At 57.2% G+C, this 18,461-nt stretch overlaps 7 protein-coding genes across 7 annotated transcripts; 3 read left to right on the forward strand and 4 right to left on the reverse strand.

Annotated features, from left to right (window-relative positions):
* Positions 1-163: 163 nt before the first annotated feature.
* GMORB2_5595 (Methyltransferase) lies at positions 164-1,072 on the reverse strand (the record flags this gene model as incomplete). The annotated part of the gene is made up of 1 exon (XM_035467565.1): positions 164-1,072. The coding sequence occupies one exon, from the start codon at positions 1,070-1,072 to the stop codon at positions 164-166; it is 909 nt and encodes a 302-aa protein (XP_035322531.1).
* Positions 1,073-2,451: 1,379 nt separating this feature from the next.
* Positions 2,452-4,725, forward strand: GMORB2_5596 (ARS binding protein 2; the record flags this gene model as incomplete). The annotated part of the gene is made up of 3 exons (XM_035467566.1): positions 2,452-2,841; positions 2,959-3,571; positions 3,665-4,725. The coding sequence occupies 3 exons, from the start codon at positions 2,452-2,454 to the stop codon at positions 4,723-4,725; spliced, it is 2,064 nt and encodes a 687-aa protein (XP_035322532.1).
* A 1,628-nt stretch (positions 4,726-6,353) lies between these two features.
* GMORB2_5597 (phosphomannomutase) lies at positions 6,354-7,451 on the forward strand (the record flags this gene model as incomplete). Its single annotated transcript, XM_035467567.1, has 3 exons — positions 6,354-6,446; positions 6,561-7,018; positions 7,199-7,451. The coding sequence occupies 3 exons, from the start codon at positions 6,354-6,356 to the stop codon at positions 7,449-7,451; spliced, it is 804 nt and encodes a 267-aa protein (XP_035322533.1).
* A 501-nt stretch (positions 7,452-7,952) lies between these two features.
* On the reverse strand, positions 7,953-11,521 carry GMORB2_5598 (WW domain; the record flags this gene model as incomplete). The annotated part of the gene is made up of 2 exons (XM_035467568.1): positions 7,953-9,150; positions 9,225-11,521. The coding sequence occupies 2 exons, from the start codon at positions 11,519-11,521 to the stop codon at positions 7,953-7,955; spliced, it is 3,495 nt and encodes a 1,164-aa protein (XP_035322534.1).
* A 40-nt stretch (positions 11,522-11,561) lies between these two features.
* Positions 11,562-12,288, reverse strand: GMORB2_5599 (uncharacterized protein; the record flags this gene model as incomplete). Its single annotated transcript, XM_035467569.1, has 2 exons — positions 11,562-11,573; positions 12,163-12,288. The coding sequence occupies 2 exons, from the start codon at positions 12,286-12,288 to the stop codon at positions 11,562-11,564; spliced, it is 138 nt and encodes a 45-aa protein (XP_035322535.1).
* Positions 12,289-13,350: 1,062 nt separating this feature from the next.
* On the reverse strand, positions 13,351-14,948 carry GMORB2_5600 (Protein of unknown function (DUF1593); the record flags this gene model as incomplete). Its single annotated transcript, XM_035467570.1, has 2 exons — positions 13,351-14,541; positions 14,637-14,948. The coding sequence occupies 2 exons, from the start codon at positions 14,946-14,948 to the stop codon at positions 13,351-13,353; spliced, it is 1,503 nt and encodes a 500-aa protein (XP_035322536.1).
* A 1,303-nt stretch (positions 14,949-16,251) lies between these two features.
* On the forward strand, positions 16,252-18,105 carry GMORB2_5601 (Sugar (and other) transporter; the record flags this gene model as incomplete). The annotated part of the gene is made up of 4 exons (XM_035467571.1): positions 16,252-16,550; positions 16,612-16,816; positions 16,901-17,091; positions 17,187-18,105. The coding sequence occupies 4 exons, from the start codon at positions 16,252-16,254 to the stop codon at positions 18,103-18,105; spliced, it is 1,614 nt and encodes a 537-aa protein (XP_035322537.1).
* Between the last annotated feature and the right edge of the window lie 356 nt (positions 18,106-18,461).

An 18,461-nucleotide genomic window follows, 5' to 3' on the forward strand; every position in this document is an offset into this window, starting at 1 on the left:
GTGGTGGATGGAGAGGTAGTTTGACCTATCATGATCAATCTGAAATAATTATGATGTCCAGCATACGCGCTCAGCATGCAGAAACGGAAAGAGAGGAAGAAGAAGAAAGAAAGGGAAGGAGAGGAGAGAGGGGAGAAGGGAGGAGGACCGGGGAGAGACGATTTCACGGCCCAAACACTAGGGCACGAACCTCGATGCTCTCCCGCGGCTTAGCATCAGGCGCGGTGCGCGGATCCTCGAAAGCCGAGTGCGGGACCCTGCCACCGGCCACGGCAGACCCGGGGCGGAGGGCATCGCTGTCGAAGCACTCGAGCAGGAGGCGCTCGTCGCCAGTCATGCCGCTGAGGTAGTACCACCTCTGGGCAGGGTTGTGGCGGATGGCGGCGGTCTGGCCGACGTACCCGGAGCGGTAACGGTGCTCGACGGGGACGACGTCTGCGTCGTCGACCGTCTCCGAGGACGCGAAGGCGAGCGGGTGAGACTCGACGGGACCGTCGCCCAGCGGCCTCCAGACGTTGACGATGCGGTACCGCCCGGCCAGCAGCCTCTCGGCCTCGTCCCCGTCAGCCCCAAAGTACCGCCTCACGCGCTTCGCGGCAGACGCAGCCGTCTGGTCGATGTGGACCGACTGCACGGGGTGGCGGTCCGAGCTCGGATCGTCGCGGCGGATGGTGTGGTCGAAGATGTAGACCCTCTCCGAGCCGGGGATGCTGTCCAGCAGGAGCCTCTCCACCTCCGGGTAGTAGTTGGCCTTGATGGAGGCGTCGTCGCGGAAGCGGTCCTCAGCCGAGGGCGGGACGCCACGCACCACAGCGAAGGCGTCGCGGTCCAGGTTGTTGTACGACGACTCCCGGCCGCGGATGTCGTGCAGCCGCGTCGGGACCACGAGGTCGGTGAAGTTGCGCCCCGGGTCCGAGGGGAGCGGGTCCACGAAGATGAAGGGCACCGAGGACGGGTCGGCTGGGGGCTCGTAGAAGTTTAGGTTGACGGTCACGTCGCCGCGGGGGACGCGAGACGGCGGAGGAAGCGTCACCGGTTGGGATTCGGTTGTTGGGGTGGTTGTAGTTGACATGTTGTGTGTGTGTGTGTATGATCCTTTTTTTTTGTTCTCTTTTAGTTTTGCATCTTGCTCTTTGGGATTCTGTCTGTTCTTGACCAGGGCTCTTTTTCTCCACGAACTGGGAACGCCGTTTGTCAAGTTGGTTGGTTGGTTGGTTGGGGGGGGGTAGATGACATTATTATATACACTGATATGGGGGGGTATGGGTCCGAGTGCGGACGTCATTGTTCATCCTGCAATGCTTTGAAATCAAAAGCCTCCTGCCTCCATCTACGGAGTATGGAGTACGGTGTATGGTGTAGGTCACTCCAGTCGTCTCGATACATCCCCAAGTGGGAAGGAGAGAACAAAGAGAAGAGTCATACCACGTAGCTGTTCAGGAGAAAAAACAAAGGAGAAGTGAAGCTTAGCTTCAATCACGCAATCTCAAGCTATTACCAACAGGAAACTGCATCCTCTGTTTGTAAGATGGAAGTAGGTAATACAGGTAGTTCATGGCATTAGTAAATACGGGACATAATTGCATCAGACCACTATCCTACTATCTACTACCTATGCACGCAGTAATACTTATAAAGGTAATAATACTAACACCAAGAGGCGAGAGATGAATCATGACGACATCGTAAGACGGGACGGGACGGCTTCGAGGATTGTTTGACCTTGTGGGGGAAAGAACGGGTCCCCCAATCGGGAAGTCGCAATGCTGACACATCCCTACTTGCTTCTCCCGACGCACTGTGCTACACTATGGTAAAGCGTACAGGTCCCTGTAGACGATATGACCTTTCCTTTTCTTACCCGGACGATCCATTTTTTTGTACGGGAGAAAGAGGCTGGATGAATGTCAGCAATGCTAGATCCTTACCCACGTAACTCTCCGTTAATACAGCCCTTCTTTACCTTGTGAATGAACTCGCAGTGATTCAATAGCCAGCACAGCTTACGGTCGCCTGCTTTTGATATCCAAGACGCGGCTACAATGGATCCACCAAGATGCCCCCACTCTGACACAGTGCAGGAAGTGCCAAGCCACGGCTAATCTTGGGCAAATTTAGCCCCGACCTTTTTTTGAAACGGGGGTAAATTATGCCCTCACTCCCTCAACTCCAGCCTCATCATTGTCAAACGACATAACCACCGCGAGGCAGTCCCAGGAACAGCAGCAACATCAAGTATCACGGGATCTGAAAAGAAAAAGAAGAATCCACCCGATAAGTGGAGGGGAAAAAAAGCCCGACGTATTCTGCTAAAACTTGCCGGAGGAGACCCTTCTGTGCGTGTGTGCAGTTGACGCACGCATGTCACGGCATCCTGACTTCGAGGTGTGCGCGGTGCTGCTTTCTCCAGCTTGGGCCCGCGTCTCACGACCTCCTTTCATCTAGGCGACCATGGCCATGGAAACGGTCCATGAGCAGCAGCAGACCTCAGTTGCCGCACCTGCGGTTTCCGTTACAGACGGTAGCACGTCGACACAGCCGGTGAATGGGCTGCCAGACAGAAACGTCACCCCTGACACCCTCGAGGATGCCTTTGTGAGCTTCATCTTCTACTGCAACCCGGCCATACCCTGGGGCTCCGATGCTACGGCTCTGCGCGAGGCATTCCGTACGCCTCCTAAGAATGGCGGGAAGAGTTTCGATACTGCCGTCATCTACGACCTTGTCAAGCGCTTATACGCAAAGGATATCAAGACCTGGACTGAGCTCACCATGATGCTGGGGGTTGCGCCTCCTGATCCGAGCAAGGACGAGAGTCGTCAGAGGATCACACAATACGGTGTCCGTCTCAAGGTTTGCGAGCCCTCTCTCTTCTCCGAGAAAAACATGAAGGAAGGGGAAAGAAAAAGAACTTTCAAAGGAATTATTGACAATCTTTGTGCTAACCCTCATCTAAAGAAATGGATGAACTCTCTCCATGTCAAATCCTTTTTCGAGTACCTCATGGGTATACCAAATGAGTACTGGAACAATGTCCCCGACGATCCTGACCCTGCTAGCCAGCCAGTACGTGACGGCGTTGCCGTCGAGGACGACATGGTCCTCCGGGCTCTCATACCGCATATGCGGCCCAAGCGCGGTCGAAAGAGGCCCGATGAGGCCGAGACCCCCTTGTCGGCTCAGCGTCCACGCCTGTCGCCGTCATCGGCCATCGACAGCCACAGGCCCGGCGACGTGACCCCTTGGCTCGTACCCGGCAAGGGCCCTCTGTCTGCGCACCCTGACGCGGTTCGATCTGCACATCCGGGACTTGGCCTGGGCGATGGCAGCCAGACGCCGTTCTCCCGATGGCCCAACTCCGCCATCACCCCTACCGTCAGGGGCGCCTTCTGGGATGACGACCCGACGGGGGAACCTCGGTCGGCCATGTCCCCGTCATATACAAAGATTGGCCGCCAGCGCCGAGGTACCAAGAATGTGTCCTCGGCCTGGAGGGTTGGAGGCCCAGAAAGCAGAGGCAAGACGAGGGGCCGCCCTCCCGTCAATCGTACGCCCGTCGATGCCCCCGGGGGTTTATCCCCCCATTCAGCCATACCTCACTCAGCCATACCACCAACCCCTCAAAAGACCCAGGACGTTCCCCCGCTGCGCTCCCACAATCCAGAGCTTGCCCCCAGAGCGGCCGCGATGCAGCCCGTTCTCGGAGTGGGCGAACCATCTTCGGCCACTCACCAGCTGCCCGAGACCCCCTCGGGGGTGCCATATTCGCGCCCTAAGCGGACCATGACAGCACCTGCCCTATCGTCCGGATCACAGAACGGCACACATATAGAAGGCCAGAGGCCAGCCCGACCTAGCATATCTCTCCAGGTGCCCCAGCGGACCGGCGGGGCCGTGCGGCTCGCAACGCCGCCGCCGCCGCCAGCACTTCCCACCCCCCATGCCTGCCGACCACCAGCCGTGGTAATCTTGTCAGAAGAGGATGCCAGTCAGGGACAGCAGCCCGGCGAGAGGAAGCACAGCAACGGGTGGCCCACGCGGGTGGAGCATGCTGTTAACGAGGACCGGTGTCGCTGCAAGGGCGCGCACCACCGCTCCGCGGACGCTCGGCACTCGGGCATGGGCGACTGCATAGATGACTACCACTTTGAGCGTACCGAGGACCGCACTAACGTTGACATGCTGCTCAACTACTTTATGCGCATGGCGCGCGAGGGCGACTGGGTCGACGCGGACGGTCGACCGGCCGAACGCCCCGCGCCCGACGAGATGGCGGGCATCGTCAACGCCATGGTCGAGGATATCTACCGCAACTCGCCCTCGCCCGAGACCTTCCTCGTCAACCTCGGGGCGCTAGCGGGGGCCAGGATGCTGATGCCCTCCCCACCCAAGTACTCGCGCCTACCTGACGGGGACCGCTGCCACAAGTTCGCCATCTCGTGGGAGTACCGGTTCAGCAGCATATCCGGGGCCTTCTCCATGACGCAGGTCGTCCCGTGGAGCATGTGGAGGAGACCGAGCGTGGGGCAGCAGCAGAACCACCAGCAGCAGCACTCCGGTGAAGGAAGCTGCGGCTCTTCGGACGGAAATGAGAACGTATTGACAGCTGATGACTGGAAGCGAAAGTACGAGGCTCTACAGGCGGAGATGGGTGAGAGGGAGAAGGAGAGGGAGCTCGCGCAGGCGACGGCGCAGCGTCATCACGGGAAGGATGCGACCGTATAGTATAGTCTCCCTCTCTCTCTCTCCTTCGTCCCACTTTTTCATGTCCCATTGTGTTTATATCACTACATTCGATCCCCCCCTCTCCTTCTCGTTGGATCGTTTATATCCGTTATCCAGATACAATCTTATTCATGGCATGCAACTATTCATACTTGTACAGTCACGGAAAATGTTACCAGCATTTTAGAGCAAACTGCCTTTCTTTCTTGCCTTTCTTGACCGTACGGTAAAACATTTGTTATCTGGTCAGGACAGAGGAATTACATGCATATACGTCTAAAGATTTGCGTCTGCGTTATGTAATGATGAGTAGGGTGGCCGTCTTCAAAAGAGTTTGTATAACGAGAGTGCGCATGTATCGCGTACTGGGGGGGGGGCGAACAGCCACCTAGCTCTTTCGGATACCGAGGAATCTTGAATCTTGCCAGTATCCAAGGAGAGTGCACAAGGTAGCATGTGATATCAAGGCTAGAGGCATACCACCACTTGGGAGGACGATGGTAGAGTTAATATTCCTTCCTCACCTACATCAGCATCAGAAATCCCCCTCATCCACCAGGATTGTACTGCCCTTTCTTTTACAATCAAGGCGATTGTTCATCGCTGTTCTCATCATGGCTTGCTCGATCAACGCTGTCCAAATGCGTGATGCCGTTCACGAATCGGATCTCGCCCGCTTCGATGCGGATATGGGACGAACGGAACTCCAATATCTTCATGCCTACATAGAGGACAACCGCCTAGGAATCGACCTTTACGGCTACCCGTCCGACGACCTCAGCCGATCCGCCACCTTTCATGACAAGCATCCACGCAGCCGGAGTGGAATGCTCAGGAAGAGGTGATCATCAGACAAATGGTCGCCTATATGTTACGGGTTGTACTCGGTCAGAACTTGCGTGTGACCAAGCCTTCTGCTGATCTGTACAGTTTTCATAACTGTCGAGACTTGTACGCGGCCGTATCCAGGGCTTGGAAGATCACGATGCTGAGTTGAGATCCTAGAGGGAGATTAGAGGGAGATGTTTCCTGATGTCGGTCATTTGATCATGGGTGATGTTATCCTTGGCTGCTGCACCGAGCGATACGCATCAGCAGATCAAATCCTGTCGTTCTTACCGCCCTAACTCTATATTCTGCATTCTCCTGTCAGGGATGCAAGGTGGAGTAGCATGTGAAGGAAGCGAGGAGGTCTGCTTGCGCCTGCCATCACTATGAGGTGATAGCTTACGAAGTCACAGAAGAGTAGGGTAGGGGGTGGTTATGTAGTGATCATCCTCTACCCTCTGCAATCTTCCCGTGTGTTCTCCATGATATTATTATATAATTTCGAGAGAATCACGTGACACATACAGCATAATCTTATCTCTATTCGAGCATCTCTTGTTGTCCGTCTCTCTGACACCTCCACCCCTTCGCAGTGGCGGCCCACCGCCTCTGAAGCCTTTCTGCCCCGCCAATTACTCAGGGTAGCTTTCTGCCACCTTGAGCCCTTCCTCTTCCCCCCCCCCCCCCCCAAAAAAAAACCCTCTTGATCTCAGACAGAATAGAAGAGAAAGATAGACACACACCTAGACTTTTGTGTTTCTCTCCGAAGAAACAAGAGAACATCCTAGAAGCAAAAAACAATGGCCGCCTCCTACCCTCCTCTGGACGCCCGTCCCCTCCCAGACACCATCTGTCTCTTTGACGTGGATGGAACTCTGACGCCCGCTCGTCTGGTAAGGAGAAGGAGACCGCCTCACCCTCACCTCCCCCCACCTCCGTGTTACATTGTCTTTCGTCCTGCTTCTTTTTCAAGAATTTAGTCTGATCGAAATGGTTACCCGATGTAGGGAGTCTCCCCCGAGATGCTCAAGACCCTGGCCACCCTGCGCAACAAGTGCGCCATCGGCTTCGTCGGCGGCTCCAACCTGGTCAAGCAGGAGGAGCAGCTCGGCAAGCCGGCAGGCGTCCCCGTCGCCGACCTGTTCGACTTTTGCTTCTCGGAGAACGGCCTCGAGGCCTACCGGCTCGGCAGGGAGCTCCCGTCCAACAGCTTCATCCAGTGGCTCGGCGAGGACCGGTACAAGGAGCTGGCCAACTTCTGCCTGCACTACATCGCCGACCTCGACATACCCGTCAAGCGAGGCACCTTTATCGAGTTCCGCAACGGCATGGTCAACGTCAGCCCCGTCGGCAGGAACGCCTCCAATGCGGAGCGGCTGGCCTTTAACGACTTTGACAACGAAGCCAAGGTTCGAGAGAAGTTTGTCGCCGAACTTCAGAAGCGTTTCGGTCACTGGGATCTCGTGTACGTTCAGACCCCATTCATCTCCCCTCAAAGATCATTCCTTTTCTTCTTCTTCTTCTTCTACTTCTTCAATTTTTGATTTTCTTTCCCTTTTTCTTCCCTCCACCAAGGGCCTTCCCTAAGGTTCTTCCACCAAGAGAGATAGAGATGATAATTCTGACAAGACAAAAAAAACGACAGCTTCGCCATAGGTGGTCAAATCTCATTCGACGTCTTCCCCAAGGGCTGGGACAAGACCTACTGCCTCAAGCATCTCGAGGACGAAGCCAAGAAGCCCGGAGGCATCACCTACAAGACCATCCACTTCTTCGGCGACAAGACGAGCCCTGGGGGCAACGATCATGAGATCTTTGAAGACCCCCGTACCATCGGCCACACCGTCACCGACCCCCAGGACACTATGCGCCAGCTCAACGAGTTGTTTGGCATTTGATTTTTCTCTCTATATCCAAAACCCATCTTTCCCCCCCCTCTAATTTTCTGTAGCGAGCGATATATGCATGGACAACGGAAAATGGAAGACAAAGGCGCAAAATAGAAGAAAAAGAAAGTAGAACAGAAGGAGTTGTGTGCAAGTGCAAGAAGAAAAAGAGAGGGAATAAAATGGTAATATCCCGTTAGAAACAACATGCCAACCAAAAAAAAAGGCCACACATGCCCTGAAAATAAAACGGAATGTCATGATATCAATTCACAATTGTGCATTGTATATAAAGTATGTATATAGTTAGTGTCCAAACTGTCACAGAAAAAAAATGACACGAAAAAAAAATTGAAAAAAAAAGTCGCTGCAATAAACACAGAAGAAATGATTTCATCTCCATAGACTCCCCTCCTCTTACCCTAGGAACTTCCCAGGGCCTAAAACAAAAGCAGAACAACAAGGTATTAGAAGAAAGAAGATGTGTAACCGAGAGAAGGACTGGATGAAGACTCATCGTCCAAACTCGAGATGAGGCACGATGACAGGTCCGTACTTTGTAGGAGCAGTAAATGCACCGTCACCTTGGACGACAAAGTCGACGGCCAGACTCAGCTTGGACAGACCCTGCTGCTGCTGCTGCTGCTGCTGCTGGCCAAAGTTGGCGATGCTCGGGGCCGGGCTGAAGGGCATCTGGTTCTGCGCGGCGGCGACGGCGTCCTGGTCGTAGGCGACAAAGGCGGCGTAGTTGCGGCGGCCGATGAGCTTCTTGAGATCGCGGGCCGCGCCGCTGGCGTCGTTGTGGAATATCTCCATCATGTCCTCCTTCGTGTCCGACACCTCGTGTGTCGACTTCTGGCCGTTCTGCGGCACGTACAGAGACTTCTGGTTGTGCAGCATCTTGAGGACGTAGTTGCTCTGCGGGGCGGCCACGATGGGCGACGTGATGATCTGGTACATGGTCTTGTGGTCGCCCGGGTGCGTTGGGTCGTGCACCAGCCCGGCACCGGCGGCGTTGACGTCTCCCGAGAGGAACGTCATGCGGATGCCCTTCTGCTGCGAGATGCCCTGCAGCGTACGGATGAAGTAGGTTCGCTCCAGGTCCTTGGTCTCGTGCGTCCACATGTCCTTGAGCACCTCCTGGATGTCGAGCTCGCCAAACTGGTTGAGGACGTTGCCCATCAGACCCGTCTTGCCGACGGCCTTCTTGACCTGCGTGAAGCCCTGGGCCACCATGTCCTTCTGGCCCACGACGCCCGCCACAGAGCTCGTCACCTTGCCCAGGATGTTGTACGTCGTGTTGACCGCCTTCTTCCCCGCCGCCACCGTGTTGGCCAGGCTCTCCACGGCCTCCAGGCGCGGGTACACCAGGGGCACCGACACCATCCAGATGCAGTGCTGGACGCTGGGCGGCAGCGTGGCGATCTTGGGGAAGATGCCCTGGTATGTCGGGCCGGCCATGACCTTGCCCTGGCTGCGTTCGGATCGGCAGTCGGGGCCGACGACGGCCATGGCGGGGCCGAGGTACTTGACAAAGTGCCAGCCGGTACCCGTCACAGTGAACAGGTCATTGTCCGTGCTCACGTTGCGCATCATCTCCCCCGTCGTGTGGTGCTGGAACAGCAGGTACAGGTCGGTGGCAACGCGGCCAATGTTCTTGAATATCGGCGATGCCTGCATGTAGTCGGGGTACGATCCGTAACCGTCGAAGCTGTTGTTTTGTCAGGAGTGTTAGTGAGGTGTGTCTGGTGTGCGTGCATTGACGGGGGCTTTGACCAAACTCACATATCGTGGTCGTCGATCTGCAGGACGTGGGGGATCTGCGCAAAGGCCTCCCTCAGGAACGGCTGGTCAAAGTGGCTTGTGTAGTAGTGGAAGTAGGCGTGTGCGACGTCCTCCTCGTGCCTGGCCGTCCACTGGGCATTTCGCCTGTTGTCCCTGCCGCGCATTGCCAGCCACTGCTTGAGGATGGGCACCTCCTTCCACAGGCGGTCTCCGTAGATCTGATCTCCCAGGCCCAGCTGGACGTGGAAACCGCCGCAGTCGACGTTCTTCTGCAGCACGTCCTTCCACATGAAACCGACGCCGCCTAGCCTGGCCCGCTCATTCTGCCCGGTGGCGGCCGAAAAGTCATTTCCCGAGTGGGCGATGAAGCGCCAGCCCGTCTCATGGCGGCCGGCGACGACGAATTCGTACCTGGTGCATCCGAGGTGCGAGGTCACAGCGTAGGTCCAACGCTCGGTGCCGAACTCGCCCATCTGCAGGTCCAAGTCGTACTTGTAAAAGGACCACCGCTGGTGTGTGTGGATCGAGTGCGGCTGCAGCTGCCTCGGGTTCGGCGACAGGTCGGTGCTCTGGTGAATGTGGATGGTGGGCGGTTGCGGAGCATCGGTGACGATGAGGATGCTGCCTAGCCAGGTGCCAGTTTCCAGGTCCATGTTGACGTATCGGAGGTAGGGTCCAAAGTAGACTCCATTAGTGGGCTGGATCCTGTACATGTCGACTCCCGCACTCGGGGGCGGGCCGGTGAAGCCCATGGTAGAGGGCGCCTGGGATTGGGCAACGCTCATGATGCTCTCGGCGTAGCCGGGGGTGTGCGGGGGGTACATGGGCGATGCCATGCCCTGCTTGGCAAACATGGGGGAGGCGAGCGGGTTTCCATAGGTGGATGCCGCGGGCGACATGGGCGCCTGCTCGTGCTGGATGGGGTTGGGGCCCTTGGGGAACTCCCACTGCGTCGCCTGGGTGGCCAGGTGGATGTAGTAGTACTGGCCAGAGTTCTGGTCAAGGTGAGCGATCCACCCCTCGGGCAGTGGAGGGGGGGATGCAGGGTGCTGCTGCATGGTGGGCGTGGGTGCAACTATCGCGGCCTGCGAGCCCTGGCCGTTCTGCAGGCCCGGATGAGGGTCATTGGCGAAGGCGGGGTGGCCGGGGTGCTGCAGAGCCGGGGACGCCAAGGCGGCGGGTATGCCATTCTGCTTTGGCGGTGCGGAGCTGCTGCTACTGGCCGCCGCTTGTGGGAAGCCGGAAGCAGCTTGGGGCTGTGGCTGCTGGAGCTGCTGCGATTGCTGCGATTGCTGCGGCTGCGGCTGCTGCGGCTGCTGCTGCTGCTGCTGGGGACGTTGCTTCTCCGGGGGCGCCGATGACGACTTGCCGCCGGGATTGACGCTCGAGTAGGCCGGTGGAGGTGAGCTCGTCCCAAGGCGCTGAAAGTCTTGCTCGAGAACGCTGACCTGGACAGGGTTGCTGTCTCGGCTCTGGACAGACTGCTGAGGGGGCGGGCTGAAGGCGGGGTGCTGCTGAGTGGTGGAGATGGGGTTGGAGCCCTGGTACACAGTCGGCGGCCCGGAAGGAGCCTGATCAGGAGATTCGGTAGGCGTCCAAGGCCTCTGGGCTTGAGGCTGGGCCTGAGGCTGCTGGTTGCCGTAATGGGCGAGGCGCTGGGCGGCGGCGGCGCTCTGGACCTGGGAAGCCTGGAGGCTGGTGAGGGTTGCGGTACCGGGAATGCCCGATGCCGCGTAGCGAGCTTCGATGCCACCACCGGGGACGGAGCCGGGCTCGACGATGGGCGTCTCCGGAGGTGGAGGTGAGCCCCGGCTGGCCTTGGTTGTGGACACTGAGGCAGTCGAGGCGAAACGGTTCACTCCACCGGCGGCGGCATCGCCACGGGATGGCCCGAGAGACGACGAGCTGCCCTCGGCAAAGGCACCTCCCGGCGGGGGGTAGTATACCGGCTGTTCCTGACCATGTGTGTAGTTGTTGCCACGGGACGATGCGGCGGGTCTCTGCTGGTTCTGGAGGGGCCTCGAGAACAGGCCGTGGTCGGCGTCGGGGCTGGTTGGCGAACTGATGGGCTTTGGGGCAGCACCCCTCCGCTCGGCTAGGCCGGGCCTCTTGTCGACCGGGCTCTCCGGCACGGGACTGTTGTCCATGTGACGAGGTCTGCGAAAGTCGTCTTCGTCGGGGAAGACGAGAGGAGCGGCGGAGCTGGATGCGCCAGGAGGGAGGGGGAAAGCAGGCTTGGGAGCCGGGGACGCCGAGGACGACGACGACGCCGCTGGTTGAGGAGACGGGTAGCTCATGGCAGGCGTAGGACTCTGAGGTTTGAAGATGCGCAGAGGCTCAACAGTTGGACTGTCGCCTCCGTTCCGATGCTGCTGCTGCTGCTGTTGATGATGATGATGTTGTTGTTGTTGTTGCTGCCTGGGATCCTCCATGTTGGTCCTTTGTTGCAGTGATCGTAAGTAGGCGGGGGTTTTGATGGGGTGAGCAGCCCTGCCGCGTCACCGACGCACGGCCGGAGGCTACGAGAATCGTGACCGGGATATTATTGGAGAAGCGGGTGTTTCAGGAGCTCGGGAAGGAGGCCTATTCTCGAGGCCGCCCTTGATGGGGAGCTTCTTGTTGGCTGCTGCTGCTGCTGCTGTGCGTGTGAGGGGCCGCGCTCTGGTTGAGACGGCGCGGGGTCAATCAAGATGTGGCGTGTGAAAGCGGGTTTGGATCTTCAATGGGTCGCAGAAACGGTCGCAGCAATGGGAGGACCGGAAAGGATAGAGCAGATTCAGGAACAAAAGACTGCAAAGGTGATGAGGGAGGGGAGAAGAAGAAGAGAGCATGTCAAGGAAAGAGAGGGAGGAGGAGACTATTGGTACATAAGAGAGGCGACATCTCCCGAGCTCTGGCTGCCATCTCATCTCTCGCCCTGGGGACCAGTCGCAGCCACGAGCCAAGAGAACCAGCCAGACAGACAGTCGACTCTCGGCCCCAGGAACTCCTCGTACGAATGGCAGCGGCCTAGCGCTTGGGCGATCCATGCAGCGGGACGATGGTGAGGCCTGATGGACGGCATGATTGGTTGGTGGAGAGCTGTAAGCGCCCAGGTTTGGACGACGACTGACAGGCCATGTCGAAGCGCCGAGGGACCCAGGAGCAGGAGCCAAGACGGACGGGACAAGGGAGCTTGGCGGGTCCTCGTCGGACGACTGCTCTGCTGTGTCGTCTAGGCGCTATCAAGGTTTTCATCGATACCATCTGATTGATTCGGCAGGTGCGTCGTGGTCGAGATGGGCCAGAGATCTGATATTGCTAGTCCGTCGTTGGTTGAACTCTGGAATCACCGAGTACCGCGGGCCGGTTCTTAAAGAATTAGTGACGTGCCTACAGATTACAGGTATTGATACTATTATTATATGGGGACTCTAGCCGTACATGGTATTGCTGCGGTCTAACACTATCCGTACCTGTTGGCCTGTAATGGTACTCCCTGCACCTATATTATCACTTATAGATTGCGGCGTGATAGATATTATTACGTGTAGGAGGGGGGGGGGGGGGGGACCTTGCCTTTGGTGCCTTGGTGCCTTGCCGCTCTGCCCAGGTACTTACTAGTGCCGTCTCTTGACTTCCCTGTTCATCTACCATCTACCGTGGCTGCTTCTATTATTAGGACCAACAAACTCTTCCCTTTCCTCTCATTCTTAATCTCCTTATCCTCGCCATTATATCGGCCTGATAACTGAGGCACTGAGATCGCTCGTGAATGAGGCTGTTGGATGTCTGGCATCTGCAAACTACCGTAGCGCTGCTGCAGATTGCAGATTGCAGGGTCGTGATGCTTGAACGCCCGTGGCCACATCATCCTTGGTCGAGCCATGCGAGAGAGAACACGCTGCACTTACCCATCTTCAGAGTGTCAGTGTCGCCGTCTTGTCGGTCATCTCATCTGGTTGAAGCGGATGTTGGACGGGTAGTCATCGGAAGCTTACGATACTCTGTAATACTTTCTTCTTCTTCTTTTTTTTTCATGTCATCTTACATGACGTCCCATTGTATTACCTGCCTATTCTATGAAATCTGCCCCCTCGGACACTTGAGTCTGTGCCGACATCCCTCCGAAGCCTGAGCTCACTCACTACTCATCCCCGATAGCCGAGCGCAGCTTCCCGCTACCTCTCAGATCCTTGTTGGTAGCCTGGATGATGACACGCTTATAGCTGGTGAGGCTCGGGGTGCCACCGTCCGTGACCTGGAGGATGACATGCATCGCATGACCCTTGAGCACGGCCTGCCTGTCCAGCAGATTGACGCAGCACTTTTCCGGACCAGGCAGGACGACATCGACAACGGCCGGATCGCCACCCTCGTGCTTGATCTGCACCTCTGCCACCTCCTGGAGCGCACTCCACTGCGTGGCCGTGGGCTCGCGGTAGTGCCACCACCTGAACGTCAGGTCGTCGCCGTCCGGGTCGTACGTGGCCGAGGCGTCGAGGCGGACCGAGGACCCGGCCTCGGCCTCGATGTGAAGAGCCTCCGGGCCGGCCTCGCCGTTGACGAACACGACGGGATGATGGTTGGCGCGGCCGAGAGAGCCGGCAGCACCGGGGCCGAGCGTCCACTGCATCCGGGCGGCAAAGTCACTCTGGTAGGCCTCCCTCCAGCGCCAGACGGTGGCGTGGTTGGAGGTGTGGGTGCGCCCGTCCTTGCCGACGACGATGTCCGCCACGTCGCTGTAGTGCCGGGGACTCTGCCCCGCGGGGGAGGCGTGCGGGCCTGTGAGCGCGTACCGGCCCCCCCAGGATCCGTACTCCGGATGCTCGCGCACCCCCAGCCCGTTCTGGATCAGGTACAGGAAGGTGGGCGTGTCGCCCTCCGGGATGGCCATGAAGTCCGGGTACCGCCCGCCCAGGTCGCCGATGCGGATCTTGTCGGCGATCCACTCCCGCGTGAACAGGGACGAGTCCGGCCCCCCGCTGTCGAAGCCGTAGTAGTTCTCGCCGAAGATGCCAGACCACGTCGCCAGCCCGTAGCTGCACCACGCGTGCACGCTGCAGATGTAGAAGATGTCGGGGTGCCGCGTGCGGATCTGGATCCCCGTGTCGTCCTGGTCGCTGATGGTGTATACGCGCAGCTTGGAGCGCAGCCGGGCTGCCTCCGACGCCGTCTCGTGCTGCTGCACCTTGTGCAGGACCTGCGCGAGAACGTTGGTGCCTCCCCACGCCAGCACCCAGAGCGGTCTCGGGTCGGAGGCCTTGAGTCGGTCCAGGAGGAGCTGGCCGCCCGACGTCAGGGGGATATCGTCGCCCACCGCTTGTGATCCGTACACCTAGAAAGCCGTCCCCACCCGCAACATCAGCTGACGAACTGGCTGTCATCATGGTAGCATATCAAACATGGGTCGCCCCAGGCACGTGTACGTACAGCAGGCCCTTCCTTGACGATGCTCCTGAAATAGTCGGCAGACGGATACGGGTGGTCAGGGTGCGCATGCCTGTTGAGATTGTCCACCACCTTCTCGTATCCGTCGATGATCTTGTGCATGTCCTGCGGACACACCTTTGTCCTCATCCACGTCGACGTGCACGCCACGAGGCCTTCGGTGTCGAACTGGTTTGCGTACAGCAGGTAGCGGACGAGCGACTCGGCGTCATCCGGCTCGTTGGATATGTCCGATATGACAAAGACGCGAGGCTTTGCAGGGAAGCTCTGCAGACGGCTTCTATCCAAGGACATGGTCACGAGGGTGCTGCTGCTGTTTTCGAGAGAGAGAGAGAGAAAGAGAGAGAGAGAGAGAGAGAGAGAGAGAGAGAGAGAGAGAGAGAGAGAGATGTCGGGGAGGAGTAGGCGGCGCTCGTAGACAGCACAGCTCAGTATTATCCCTCTGGATACTGGATAAATCTGATCCTTGACGAGATCAAGATCCAGACCACGAGCACTACACCCCAAGAATAAATAAATGTCTTGGAAGCTGCTCCCGAGAAAGACCAGATGAGGTCATCCTAAGCACTCGTTTCCTACTCTCCTCATCACCCACGGGCCACAATACCATCATCGTCAACCTCTCCACTTTTTGTCGCCTCACCCCGCAATGCCTCACCTCTCCACGTCCCCAACCATGTCGTCTTGCCATTTGGGGAATACAGTGGCACTGCTTGCCCCATTCGGACAAGTTGGTCCATCTCGTGAGGCAGGACCCCCCCGTACTAGTTACCTCGACTCGTCCAAGCACCTCGTCCGAGTACAGTACCCCTCGTGCTGACTCCTCAATAGTAATACCCTTGATCCTGACCATTCTTCTGCGTGACCTTGGTCTGCCCGCACTCCCTAGTCTCAGACAGGGGCTCTTGCCCACCCCAATCTACCGTACTCCGTACTCGGGTGCCTATTCTTTCCGTAAAAGGCGAAATCGGCCCTTCTCCGCACAAGAGTTCAGCATGAGGGGTGACGAGACCGGGCAAGGATATCGTATTATCCCTGATTCGTACCCCAGCTTCTGGGGTTGTGCCAATGCCATACGCCAGGCAACTGTCCACCCCGTAGTATTCCACTTCCTCCCCGTGGGGATGGACACATTCGAGGAATGGGGCCCATTTGCGTCGGCCGGGATTTTGTGACCGCCATGGCCGGCCCGGAAAGTATAAGAGACGGCGATGGCCATGAATGTCTGGTGTCGGCCTGCTGATACTGGAATTGGTAGCACACAGCCGTCACATCCATCATCAACAATGGGGCGAGAGGTCTAGTATATTATAGTATACTAATCGTTGTATCGCGTGCTTCTCTTCCCTCCCAATCCGCCAATCTAAACCCCCCTTCACCACCCTTCACCACCCTTTACCCCCCCCCCGATGTGACTGTGATGCGTGGCGCAGCCCAGGATTTTAAAAAAAAAAAAAAAAAAAAAAAAAAAAAAAAAAAAAAGGGCAGAGAGGCCAAAAGGACCTGTGTTATTCCTCTCTCCCGACGACCTACAACCTATCCACGTCGAGACATCTGCCCTTTCCCTCCTTCACGCATATATACACAGACGACCACGATGGACTCCGAAAAGCACGATGTCGCCCACGTTGACCAGCCCCAGGCCACGGCTGTCCGTCTGCTCGACCAAGCTGACCACAGCACTACCAAGTGGCAGGCCATCAAAGCCAACCCCAAGGCTTTTTGCTGGTGCCTGTACGCCGTATGGACCGTGTTGCTCGTCAGCTTCGAAAACCAGGCCTCGGGTATCGTCATCAGCATCCCCAGGTTTCGCAAGGACTTTGGCGATGCTTTCGAGGGCGACTATGTCGTGCCGGCAAAGTGGCAGTCTGCCTTTAGCGGAGCACCCGTAGCATCGTGAGTCGATTGTGCTCGCTGCACTCCCTCGAACCACTCTTGTACTGACTCGGCCGTGCAGGCAGGTTGCCGGGTCCTTCCTGTGTGGAACCATTGCTGACTCCATCGGTCGACGCTGGACCTTTTTCTCTGCCATCCTCGTGTCCTTTGCCGCCATAACCGTCGAGTTCATATCCACGACCAATGCCGAGTTCTTTGGTGGAAAGTTCCTCAATGGCTTTGTCGTCGGCATCCTGCAGGCCGTGGCGGGGAGCTACGTTGGCGAGGTTGGTATATCCCGTGAGACTCTTGGAAGTCTTGTCTCGAAGGACTCTGGCACCGATACTGATATATCCGGTGGCATCATTTAGATCGCTCCTTTCCCCCTCCGCGGTCTGTTGACCTGCTTGATCGCCCTGTCGTACACACTCGGTCCATTTACTGTGGCTCTCATCGTCGACAGCGAGGGCGACGCTGACAACCGTTGGGCCTACCGATCCGTCTTTTGCTCTCAGTATGGATTTGCCGCTGTTGCCGCTGCCTTTTGGTTCTTCATGCCTGAGTAAGTGTCTCCAACCCAACCCCCACCCCCGACGGAAACTGTTGGCGGGTCTATGGATATGGAGGATACAGGATCTGACGGGTCTGGCCATCAAGGTCTCCGTGGTGGCTCGCCAACAAGGGAAAGGATGAGCTGGCTCTCAAAAACCTCGAAAAACTCGGCTATTCTTCCTCGACGGGCGAGAACGCCCGGCGTCTCGCTCAGATCAAGACGACGCTCGACGAGGCTCGCCACGAGACCGAGGGTGTATCGTATCTCGAGTGCTTCCGTAAGAGTAATCTGAGGCGAACCATCATCAGTATCTCGGTCATCATGATGCAGCAACTGTCGGGCATCAACTTTGCCGCGTCCTACTCAACCTACTATGCGCAGCTGGCCGGCTTCAGTACCGATATGTCTTTCAAGCTGCAGATCACCCAACAGGTCCTGTCGATGGCCGGAAACGTCCTGTCGTGGTATCTCATCGATAAGGCTGGTCGGCGCAACCTGACGCTGTACGGCATAGTTACGCTGACGGTCGTTCTGTGGCTCATGGGTGGTCTTGCCGTCGCCGGCGAGTCTGCTTCCGAGGGCTCGTCAGCCCTTCTCAAGGGTTGCGTCGCCTTGATCCTCGTCTACTGTTTCTTCTACAACGTCAGCATCGGCGCTGTGGCCTACACGCTGCTCACAGAGGTGAGCACCAGCCGTCTCCGCATCAAGACGGTCGCCATTGGCCTGGCCAGCTCGCACAGCGTCTCCGTCATGTGGAGCTTCGTGCTGCCCTACATGTTCAACCCGGACCATGCCAACCTCGGAGGCAAGGTCGGCTTCATCTTCGGTGGTCTCTGCTTCCCATGCATCGCCTTTGCGTGGTTCTTCATCCCTGAGACTAGGGGCAGGACCTACGAGGAGCTGGATGAGATGTTTGCCAAGAAGGTGCCCCCGAGGCACTTTAAAGATTATAAGTCGGATGCCCGGGCAAAGGCAACGGCACTCACCGAGCCTGAGATTGTCAAGGTCAAGGAGGATGCTTGAGGTTGAGAGGAAGAAGTGGGGGAGTCAGCTGTATGGATGCATGACTGTGTTCTCTTTATTTTTATTTTTATTTTTTTTACTGCCATTAAAGAGCCGCCATTGAACCCTCCTTCTTTTTTCTCTGTTCCACACAATTCACCTTTTCCCACGAACATACGTCAATGATACCAGCCTTGATAAACACGGCTACTTATAAATTGATACTTTCCATAGAACAATATCCGATATTGGAGTGCTAGAGTGTCTCATTTCAAATGAACGAAGGGAAAAAATAAAGAAGAAAAAGAGACACAGTAATCTGTACAAATGTGCAGCAATACGCTGAACAAAGATCATAAAAGTGGATCCTCCCCAGA

The sequence above is a fragment of the Geosmithia morbida genome (assembly GCF_012550715.1).
Source record: "Geosmithia morbida isolate 1262 chromosome Unknown scaffold_4, whole genome shotgun sequence".
Taxonomy (NCBI): Eukaryota; Fungi; Ascomycota; class Sordariomycetes; order Hypocreales; family Bionectriaceae; genus Geosmithia; species Geosmithia morbida.